General features: G+C 42.4%; 1 protein-coding gene across 1 annotated transcript; it reads left to right on the top strand.

The window, feature by feature from the left end:
• Positions 1-2916: 2916 nt before the first annotated feature.
• LOC140116469 (uncharacterized) lies at positions 2917-11759 on the top strand. The gene is made up of 7 exons (XM_072132985.1): positions 2917-3034; positions 3678-3752; positions 4275-4327; positions 7508-7669; positions 9019-9116; positions 10771-10813; positions 11138-11759. The coding sequence occupies exons 1-7, from the start codon at positions 3019-3021 to the stop codon at positions 11642-11644; spliced, it is 954 nt and encodes a 317-aa protein (XP_071989086.1). The 5' UTR covers positions 2917-3018; the 3' UTR covers positions 11645-11759.
• The last annotated feature ends 446 nt before the right edge of the window (positions 11760-12205 follow it).

Below are 12205 nucleotides of genomic sequence, written 5' to 3'. Positions count from 1 at the left end.
GAGTATGCCGGTTCAAATGCCAAATTTTCCTGGGAGGGGGCAGACTGGGGGGGGGGGAGGCTGAGGTGCAGGAGCTGGAGGAGTGCCGATTTCGGTGACATGGGTGGACTGCGTGGAAGACTGACTGGTGGACAAATTGCTCGAAGCATTGTCGGCAATCCACAACATCACCTGTTCGCACTGTTCTGGCCTCAACAGTGCTCTACCACGAGTCCCAGTAACTTCAGACATGAACCTAGGGAGTGTAGCTCTGCGGCGTTCCCCTGCTCCCTCATAAGCAGGTGGTGTCTCGCCCAGGACCACGGCCTCTGACCCCTGCAGTAGTTGGACGCCCACGTCCCGCCCTCGTCCTCTACCCCTAGCCCTCGGGTTAAACATTTTGAAAATGAAAGTTATAACTTTAATTTTTTTTTAACTTTTTTTGTGTTTTTTTTGTGTTTTTTTTTTTTTTTTTGCGTTTTTTAGTTTTTAAAACCAAACGATGCTATCCTATTGCTATGGCTATTTTCTAGCCAAGTATGAAAGCACACTGCTATGCCAGATGAGATGACGCTGAGTTATGAAAAAATAAACGTAAAATAAAAAGTAAATGGCAGACTGTGCCTAATTGAAATCAAACCCCTAATAAATTTTCCCACTTCGGTCTTTGCGATGGATATGTGCGTCACTAAGCGCTAAACACAACGGTCGCAAGTCTCACTACAAATTCCTCACAATATGGTAGTAGATGCACTACAGCAAGGACAGCCACCAGCAGATCAACCAGAAATAAAATATATAACGCTATTGTAGGCCTAAGTAAGCCGTTTGGATTCTCCTATGGCTATTTTCTAGCCAAGTATGATAGCACACTGCTATGCCAGATGAGATGACGCTGAGTTATTAAAAAAATAAACGTAAAATAAAAAGAAACTGGCAGACTGTGCCTAATTGAAATCAAACCCCTAATAAATTTTCCCACTTTGGTGTTTGAGGTGGATATGTGTGTCACTAAGAGCTAAACACAACGGTAGCAAGTCCCCCTGCAAATTCCTCACAATATGGTACTAGCTGCAAATAGAAAAAAAAAATGTATAACGTTATTGTAGCCCTAAGAAGGGCTGTTGGGTTCTTTGAGAATCACTCCTGCCTAGCAGTAAGCTAATAGAACAGCCTAACGCTTTCCCTGACCAGCAGCAGCTCTCTCCCTAGCGGCATCCAGACACAGAATGATCCGAGCAGCGCAGGCAGGGGCTAGTCTATCCCAGGGTCACCTGATCTGGCCAGCCAACCACTGCTATCGACGTGTAAGGGTACCACGTCATGCTGGGTGGAGTGCAGAGTCTCCTGGCTTGTGATTGGCTCTGTTTATGGCCGCCAAAAAGCAAAACGGCGGGAGATGCCATTTTTTCGAGCGGGCGAAGTATTCGTCCGAGCAACGAGCAGTTTCGAGTACGCTAATGCTCGAACGAGCATCAAGCTCGGACGAGTATGTTCGCTCATCTCTAGTTATAATTAAATGTGAGTGCAGCAGTCCATGTAACAATCCAGTCCATGTAATGGCTGCAGATAGAGGGTCATGTGATCTCTAACGGCCATTACTCATGGACAGTGAGAGATCACATGACCCTCCATCTGCGGCCATTTTATGGACAGGAATCTCTGGCTGATGAGGTAAAAGACAGGAGGCTTCACTTTACATATCAAGAAAGCAGAGCAGAACTATTAATAGATGTATATTGGTAAATTATAAACTTTGGGGTAATATTAAATATAAGAAATATACAAAGAAGCAGATGTGATTATTGGAACATGACAATCTTTATTAAGGTAACAAAAAATAAAACCACTTAAAAACTCAATAAATGGGACGAGAACTACAATCTCCCCGTTCCTGAATTAAATAGCAACAGAAAATATATATACATCATGTATCCTAATGTTATGCAGCTTATGCAGGTAGTTGGCAAATTGGTTGATGTAGAGTAATAGCGGTTATAGAAGTAACAAATAATATAATACACAGCTAAGAATAATACAGTATATCAGAGTACAATGATGCATACAAATAAAGCATAATTACATTACCCTACAGATCATGAGAGGGGAAATTATGTATATTGGTAAATTTCCTAATATACTGCCCCCGCACTTACACACACGTTACAAAATACATGAGGTAAAGTGACCAGACCCTTTAAGTAGTGTGGGGGTCAGATATGGGTATGACATAGAGTGGGCATTATTATGGGGCACATTTACTTACCAGGTCCCTGCGCGATCCCCAAGGTGCCTTTTCCGATGAGGATGAAGTCTGCCGCGATTCAACAAGATCATGCACCCGAGATCCTGCATGTGTTGCTTCCCCACTCAGGTCCAGCGGAGTTCCCCTTCTTCTTACCAGTGTATGTGAGTGCATTGTCTTGCGACACAATTTGAATTTTAAATGGCGCAAAACAGAAACAGTCGGGAAACCTGATGGAAATGCGCTCCGTGGACCCTTAGTAAATGTGCCCCTACACAATGGCGCACATATCTTTAGAGGGGCTCTCTCCCAGTATTTGGGAGCACACTGTTAGGGGGTAGCAGCTGAATGACACTTGTGTCTGAGGTAAGCTTGGTTCAATTGCTGTATTCATATTATGAGCAACTGTAAAAATGGATGAGAGGTACTTCATTATAATTTGAAGGGCCATATAAAGGGTGACTTGATATGCTAAAATCAGTTTGGGGAAAAACTCCAAGGAGGAGGAACTATAATTAATCTGGAAGCACTGTATTGAATATATTTGGAAGCGTCCCCCACCCATAGACTTCCATTATATGACCTAGAAGCTATCACTCTAGGCAGTGCACTCACAGGGGTCTATGACATCACTATATAGAATCCTCTGACATCACAAGAAGTTACTTGGTAACAACAATCTTCCATGTGGTTCTGTGGAATATACTCAGACCACAGCAACACTTTGGAAAGTGAAGACTCTTCTCTGGATTTGAGAAGACAAGACTTACCAAAGCTCGCTACTAGCACCGAAAATGCTGCGCCTACCAGGTATAGATGACTGGCGACCTGAGCGGGGCTAGATTTTAAATAAATACAAAGTATTAGATTAGATGATATCCACCGGGGAACTCATCCTGGGGGAATCCTTTACAGTCAGGAGTGGTCTTCATAGGGGGTGTAGCTTATATAAAAGGGCACAGGCAGCACTGAATGGGGGACCAGGAGTGTGGGGACCAGAGGCACATCCGTCACTCTGGTTTAGGAGCGCTGCCTGTAATCCGACATAGTCATGTGATCCCTACCAGTGGAAGCTATGAGCCGCAGTGACAGTTGTGACAGTTATCCCATCTGCAGTCAACATCAATATGCTAAGGGGGCGCTATAAGGGGTGATGATGACACTTCTACCCTGTAAACAGACCTTCCAGTGATCACAAAAGTGGGAACCAACGAGTCCCCTAGAGCCCCGATGTGAATGGAGCGCTGTTGTGTGGCTTTACATTCATTCCATTAACATCTATGGGAATCCCTGTGGATTGGGAATGGGTTTCATAAGTCAGTAAGAGCTGAAGTACCAGCAGGAGTAATAACCACGGCAGAGGTGATATATATAGTTAGGATATGTGATAGGGATAACAGATTAAGATTATCTTATGCCTTAATTTACTTAGCACACATATTCCCTGTTACAGAAATTGGAGAACCCTCGACAGAGGTATTTTGCACCAAACTCTGGTCCCCAGACCACAACATCCCGGATGATGAATGTAAGTAACTAAAGCAGCAATGTAGAGATAGCATTCAGATGTAGCAGAGTTAGATGTCTTTTAGGTACAGCAGTGATGAGTTGTCATTAGTTTTGGGATGAAGAGTATTGTCAGTAGGTAAACCACTAAGCACATGAGTATACTGGGGGGTATGTATCAGGGCTTCTGCGCCACTCCACGCCTGAAATAGTCGCAAATGCTATCTTATTACTAGCACTTGCGATTATTTTCCCCTTTCTGTCACCTATATGGCATGGGGTTGTGGAGGGGTGGGAAGAGGAGGGTGCAGGCCAGGGAGTGGGCCATTCCTCCCCTTGTGCCTGCACACTCACTACAACCTCATTTATTTCAATGCCAGGTAGGGCCTGGCATAGAAATAAACACTGCATAGGTATTCGCAGAATACATCAAGAGCTATCATACGGGGCACGAGCGTCGTCATATGATAAATGACCCCCAATGACTTTAAGTTACACATCACATAGAAATAAGCTACGGTAATTCTCTCTCATTATTTTGCAGTGGATGAATACATTAATATCACCAAGACCGAACATGGTTATAATGAAGAACAGGTAATGTGTGACTAGTCCTACAAAGTTTCATTTCCACAGCAACATCCTCAGGAATAAGGGACATGTTACTTATTTGCTACGGATGAAACATCTGCAGTGATAAGGCGATTTGATATTTTTTCTGCATTGTGTGTATGGGATTGTCATATGCACAAACATTACACTACTACTGAAATATTGTGTGGTAAATACGCACATAATACACAGATATCCTTCAGGGACTTACGTGTTAAATTAAAAAAAAAAATGCAATAAATATTATTTTGACTGTATTGTCATGGTTGTCTTATTAATATTAAAGTAATGTATATATTTTATTTTGTTGTATACATTTTTATGAATTACACTTATTTGTGTTGAATATAATTCTGCATACAAAAGGACAATGTAGTGATCTCTTAGAAGATCCATCTCTATATAGCAGTTCACTAAGCCTGTGTACAAGTGTAAGTGTACTGAAGCTCTTAGTTAGGGAATATCCTATTGACAGCGGGGGATTTCATAGCTCAGTGGTAACACTGAAAACACATACAGTTTTACATGTTTAGCGTTCGTTTGGCTGGTTTGATTCCGTTTCACAGCTGCTTACACTTCCAGAAATGAAGGAAAAGAGATTAAAAGGCAGATTTACAAACGCACCAAGAGCGGTCCAAAAACTGTCCAAGAACGCACAGTGTGACAGCATCCTTAGGGCGAAGACCCCTCAGGGTGCATTCACACGTTCAGTTTTTCAGATGCAAATTTTTAATGTCTAAACCAGGAGTGGATTGATAAAGAGGAGAACCAGTTTCTCTCAATGATGTGTTCTCAACAATTATGATTCACGCCTGCATTTGGCTTCAAAAACTGCAGCTGAATAACTGAATGTGTGAACGAACCCTCAGTCATTTCTCCTGCCATCTGCCATCTTCTGCCAAACATTCCTGTAGCTGTTCCTGATCCCAGCATATCTCTCTCCTGTTCAGGGATATGAGAGAGAATAATGACCATCAGGAACAGCAATTCTGTGTCCTCCTCTCTCCTCTTACTTGCTTACTTTAAGGGGTTTTCCCACGAAGAAATGTTAGGCCCTATCCACCGAATAGGGCCTAACTTGCTGATCAGTGAGGGTTTCAGTGTTGAGACCCCCACAGGTTGCAAAAATGAGGTGTCCGACGGACCCCTTGTCTCTCCAACAGATCAATGGAGCAGATGGCTGGGCATGACTGTTCTGCTCCTTTAATCTCTATGGAGCTGACGGAGATCGGATGGAGATCATGGCGCTCAGCAATTTCCATCAGCTCCATATAGATTAATTATAGAGGAGAACGGTCTGCTCCAATAATCTGATGGAGCGATGTGGATCGCTTGTTTTCGCGATCTGATGGGGTCTCAGTACTGAGACTCAGTACTGGGGTCTCAGTACTGAGACCCCCACTGATCAGCAAGTTAGGCCCCTTTAAAAAAAAAAACCCTTTAAAGACAAAGAAAGCAACTGCAGACTCCAAATTAACCCCAGTGCCACCAGCAGAAAAAACAAGCAATTTTGCAGTAAATAAATTTTTAATCAGAAAAATTAGTAAAACATAAAAACCTATACAAAGGGGGTATCACCTTATTGATACTGACCCATAGACTAACGCTAACATGCTACTTGTACAAAACAGTGAAGGGCAAAAAAGAAATAAATTAATTAACTGCACAATTCATTGTTTTTTTGGATCACCTATGAGATAGAATAAAAGTTCACCTATAAGGTATAGCCACCCCATAATTATGCAACTTAAAAAGTGTCTCGTCCCGCAAATAATATGACAAAATACATAATAAAACAGAAAATAAAAAATACATTGCTTGTAAATTGTGGCAATAAAAAACCCCATAAATCATCATGTGGTTTAGGAGAAAAGTGCCCGTGGCAGGGAGAGAAAGGTATAAGTAATGTACTTGCTGTGCAAGAAGACTACATCACGGTACTCCCAGGGTTTAGCCTTCACAAGAAAAAGGGTGCTAGAATATGCCGCTACAATGACCCCCTCAATCCTAGAGGTCACACAGTGCGGGATCTGTTACTTTTCAGCACTGTTCTGCTATCTTCGAGGCATAGAACCAAAAATTGTCTCATCAATATCTGAACTCAAGCCGAATAATGGTCCCTACCTTTTTAGCAGGATACAATACAATAGTAATTTATTGATCCCCTGGGATACAGCACAATACAAATTAACATGACCACATTATATATGAGGAAACAAATATGCTAGTGCTCATAACAAATAGACACAGGCTAGACAGTTCTAGATTCGGTGCTCTGTTGCACCCAGTTGTGTGACATGGAGCTCCTGCTGCTGTTGCTGATATGCTTGATAGTGAAGGGGGTGATAGGGTGAGAGTGCCATGTTCGTGCCTTAGGGCGGGGGTCAGCCCACATACAGAGACTCTGCAGTTGTCAGCCAGTGCTGTGTAACAGTTTAGCATACTGTTCTTTTACTCCTGAAACTTATGGTATTTTCAGGTAAGAGTTTACATTGTTTATAAAATTAGTAAACACTAAATATTAAGAAGACTGATTACTTTCATAGTGGCACAATTTGGGTACAACATATTGGGCACTAAAATAGTGTTCTTTTAGGAAAATAAAATTTGTAACTCTGCACCAGCCATTGTACATTACTTTTTAGAAAGCATCTGTGAGGTCAAATGCTCACTGTACCCCTAGCTAAATTTCTTGAAGAGTGTATTTCCCAAAAATTTGGGTCACTCTTTGTGGGTTCTCACTATTATTTTATCTCAGGGGGTCTGCAAATGTGACAGAACTAGAAACAGTTTCAATAAAAACTGCTGTACAATGAGGCGAAGGACCTATCTTTCCCTTGACCTTATGTCAGGGGAAACCCTCTGAGATGTGGAAATACAATATATGGGCAGGTGATGTGACTTCCCCCATGAAGTTGGTTCCTGCTCTGCCTGATGCCAGACACATCTGCTATCTGCAGTGCAGGAACCAACAATGTCTCACAGTCTCTACATCAGAAATCCCTAGAACAGCGCAGCTACCCAGGACCGACAGGATCCGCATTGAAACATTCTATGCTTTCCAATATTGAAAAAGTATTAAAGTTTTGATGCATTGTGTAGCTCTATATAGTCCCTGTATGTTACCCTTCCACCTGCTAACGTGAGCTCATCCTTCTCTCACAGGCTCTTGCACTGTTACATATCAACAACTATGACATCAAAAAAGCCATGTCTGAAATAAAAGATTTCATGCCAATAACTGAGAATTGGTCTGATGAGGAAAAAAGATTATTTGTTAAAGGACTAAGAATATATGGGAAGAGATTCCATCTCATCCAGAAAATGGTAAGATTGGGTAGAGACGTTGATAGAAATGTATGTAATCCCCTCCCGGGAACTTCATATGTACCTAAAGACCTTCTATATTCAGGAGCTGCCCATATAAATAGCTGTAACTACTGTGATGAAGGATGTAGCTAAAGACTTATGGACCCCAGTTTAAAGAACTACTGCAACCTCTTCTTCTCCTCCGAGCCCCATCTGTAGACTCTTTATACCAGTATCTCAGGAGCCATAAATACAACATTATTAGCCGGGTCTCCAAAGCTTCCCCAACCGACTACATACTGACCTACAGCTTCCATGACATTAAAGGAAATCTAGGGCACGGATCCACTGAACCGAAAACAGAAGGGAAAACACAGTGTTTCCACGAGGAATAAGCATCCATAGGTTTATCCCGCAGCTGGAGATGTATCTTTGTGGCAAGGCAGAACAATCCACATCAATGGCGCATCTTCCCTTAAAACTGTCTTTATTATTATTAAAAGATGAATTAAGCGTTTCGGCGCTGTTCCATCGCCTTCGTCAAGTTCAGAGTAATAGATTATTACTTTAGTACTCTTTTACTTTTATAATCTATTACTCTGAACCTGACGAAGGCGCTGGTAGAGCACCGAAACGCGTAGTTCATCTTTTAATAATAATAATAATAATAAATTAATAATAATAATGACGGTTTTAAGTGAAGACGCGCCATTGATGTGGATTCTTCTGCCTTGCCACAAAAATTAAAGGAAATCTAACATGAAGCATGGATAAACCAGGGGCACTTACTCATAGATCCAGGCAACGTGACTTGGTATCTTTTTATATTTGTTATCCATGACCTCCTTCCTTCTAATATAAGCCTGAGAAGCACTGGTGGAGGTTTCCAGAGATGAAGATTCACAGCCGGTTACAATGAGCAGAACATGTCTCACCCTCCCCCTGATCTCTCCCTCCTCCCTCTTCCTGTATAATCCAGCAGCAGCAGGAAGTATAGGGGGAGGGGAGACCTGCTTTGAGGAGCCCTAAGACTCATTAGCATAATCGTAAATGTTGATTTTAGAAGGAAAGAGGCCATAGATGACACATATAACAAGATTACCAAAGCCTATGTGCCTGGATCTATGAGTAAGTAATGGATTACTATGCTAGATTTTCTTTAAAAGATTAATAATCTTCTGACTGGGAAAGAAGAAGACATTTCTGGCATCTCCTAAGCACAAATACATCTACAGTCATCAGCGATATGGAAAAATCCTTATGTGTCCAGGCCTGTGTCATGTGACTGGTGTAAATGGGTAACTGAGATTATCAGGGCTGTAATATTGTATATTTCTTCTCCTCTTACCAAAAGCTTCTTTTTGCAGATTCCTCAAAAATCTACAGCGCAAATTGTCAAATACTATTACACCTGGAAACCTTCTACAGCCAAATTTAAGAGAAGGAGAAGAGCAGTCCCAGGAAGGTGAATATCCTATAAGTGTTACTTTATATATGATGTGTAATAGGCAATTCTGTGCTTCACCTTACAACATCTTCATCACCAAAACAAGACCAATTCTCCCAGACCACACAAGATAATAGTATCATTATGTGACGACTTACGGTTGACGTTTCTCCTTTGCTTAATATTATAACATTCATGGCGCCTTCTGATGTGTAGGAACAATTCTTCTCCATTAGGCACAGAATTTCATAATGACCCCTCCCAGCTGGGATGTATTTCTGATGTATTTGACACCAGGCGTTTTTGCAACATGCCTTCACACTGCTCCCCTAAAAATACTACAGTCACTTGCAGTTTAATGTTCCTGTAATATATCTGTATGGCTTTTCAGTGTCTCTTTTATATGTAATACCCCTCCACCATACGGTATCCTCGCCTGTCCCTGCCGCCCTTCACAATAAAGCACCCCCATTCTATAGAGCATCCCTTCCCTTATCTTCTATACAGCAACCCTCCACACAATACAGCATCCCCCCTCTATATGCAGCAGCTGCCCCATCCCACTTAATAGTGACCCATGCACCATCTCCTTCTGCCACCCTCTATTCAGAACCCCCTTAAAATGCAGGCAATAATAAAATAGTAAATGTTTTCTTACCTCCTGACGGTCCCAAACCAGGAGCCTTTTCAGGCCAAAAGCTTCTTTTTTTAAAAGTGTTTATTTTGCAATTTATTTACTTTTTGAGGCCAAAAGCTTCTTGCCGGCCAGTACTTTCATTGGGTGACATTTAGTCGTACATATCCATTGGAGGCACAACGCTGCTTCGAGGGCAGGTCACTGCTGCGGTCAATCTCTGGCTTCAGTGGTGACCTCTATACATGTAGCACAATGGGGGACATTTACTTACCCGGTCCAGTCGCGATCCCGTGGAGCGTTGTCCGACGAGGATTCGGGTCTGCCAGCACTCACTAGGGTCGTGTGCCCGATATCCAGCAGGTGTCGCTGCTGCGCCGAGGTCCGCCGGAGTTCACCTTGTTCTTCCTGGTGCATGTAAGTGCGTGATCTTGCGTCACAAATCGTTTTTTAAATTCCGCGGTTTTTTCGAATCCGTCAGGTTGTCCGACGGCCACCCCCCCATTTCTGTCGGGTGAAAGCCACAATCCGATCGCGTGCGCCAAAATCGTGGGGCAATTTGGGGCTAAACGGAAATATTCGGGAAACCCGACGAATGTTTGGCATTTGTACCCTTAGTAAATGAGCCCCAATGTATGTAAAGGCCCTGAGGCCTGTCATTGGCTCCACTGGGGACCTGCTATTAAATGGCACATCACAGGATAGCTAGGGAATAGAAGCGATAGCAGCTGAAATAGAGGACTAGATGCTCAAGGTGTTTTTTGTAGTTTTCTTATAGTCTCCTCTGAAGTCTGGAGATACTCAGCGATTGGCTCTACACCAAGCTCATAGAGAATTTACTCTCCACATCACTGATCCCTCACACATCTGTACATTATAAAGCTTTTCATTCCTGCAAATTCCTGAGAGGTTTTTCCGCCTATGAGGAAGGGAAAGGATTACAGAATAGAATGGATAGAAGACATTGTAGATCTCATAGTCATACACAAGTTTTCATGTTACAGAGGCGGTTTTTCTCATCAAAGTTTTCTCTTCTAGTGACGCCACTGAAATTAAAAGAGCCAAGAAACAGGAGAACAAGGTAAGTGCTTCATGTGTTTTATCTCCGCCCATTGGGAGCAATTTTTTAAGAGCTGGTGCAATCGTCAGTCATGAATTTCCATCTGCCAGCATACATTGCACCAGATATTCTAAGAATTGTGGGATTACTTCATTGGCAGGTCCCGCCTGGTGCGCTATAACCTGCACCAGGAGCGAGTAATGATAATAACAGTAATGAGACCAATTGTAGGAGAAAGCATAGTTATTATATATGTATTCCTAGCAGTCATCATCTGATTATTGTGTTACACTGAGAAGAAAAGAGAGATGAGGTTTTCATTCATATGTATGTATATATGTGCAGGATTTCAACAACCCAAACTGCTCAGCCCAACTAGATACCAGCAACCAATGCCGCCTACCCAGAGAAGATACCAGCACTGCCAGCCGCCCATCCAAAGAAGATACCAGCACCGCCAGCCGTCCATCCAAAGAAGATACCAGCACCGCCAGCCGCCTACCCAAAGAAGATACCAGCACCGCCAGCCGCCCATCCAAAGAAGATACCAGCACCGCCAGCCGCCCATCCAAAGAAGATACCAGCACCGCCAGCCGTCCATCCAAAGAAGATACCAGCACCGCCAGCCGCCCACTCAGACAAGATACCAGCACCGCCAGCCGCCCACTCAGACAAGATACCAGCACCGCCAGCCGCCCACTCAGACAAGATACCAGCACCGCCAGCCGCCCACTCACACAAGATACCAGCACCGCCAGCCGCCCACTCAGACAAGATACCAGCACTGCCAGCCGCCCACTCAGACAAAGAAGACCCTGCCAGGAGACCGCCCGCAAAGCCCCCGCACACTAGACAGCCATCCGTTTTAGCACCGCCGCCGCCAACATAAAGAACTAGATCACCCTCCGCCTGACGCAAATAACAGCCCCCGCCGCCTAATTAGAATGCCTGTATATATGTATCTATGTTTATATGTATATAATGTAAATATGTATGTATGTATCTATGTAATTATGTTGATATGTGAACATGTATCTCAGTAATTATGTAATTATGTAAATATGTATATATGTATATCTGTAATTATGTATATATGTATCACTGTAATTATGTAAATGTGTATATATGTATCTCTGCAATTATGTATATACGTATCTCTGCAAATATGTATATATGTATCTCTGTAATTATGTAATTATGTATCTCTGTAATTATGTAATTATGTAAATATGTATATATGTATCTCTGCAATTATGTATCTCTGTAATTATGTAAATATGTATATATGCATCTCTGCAATTATGTAAATATGTATATATGCATCTCTGCAATTATGTATATATGTATCTCTGTAATTATGTAAATGTGTATATATGTATCTGCAATTATGTAAATATGTATATATGCATCTCT

Source organism: Engystomops pustulosus, chromosome 2 (assembly GCF_040894005.1).
Source record: "Engystomops pustulosus chromosome 2, aEngPut4.maternal, whole genome shotgun sequence".
NCBI classification, from domain to species: domain Eukaryota; kingdom Metazoa; phylum Chordata; class Amphibia; order Anura; family Leptodactylidae; genus Engystomops; species Engystomops pustulosus.
This window is presented reverse-complemented; position numbering and strand designations above follow the sequence as displayed.

Excerpts from the sequence above, each read along its gene's own strand:
- LOC140116469 (XM_072132985.1), top strand. Across the intron at positions 7,670-9,018 it reads TCCATCTCATCCAGAAAATG|ATTCCTCAAAAATCTACAGC; the intron begins GTAAGATTGGGT and ends TTCTTTTTGCAG. Across the intron at positions 9,117-10,770 it reads AGAAGAGCAGTCCCAGGAAG|TGACGCCACTGAAATTAAAA; the intron begins GTGAATATCCTA and ends TTTCTCTTCTAG.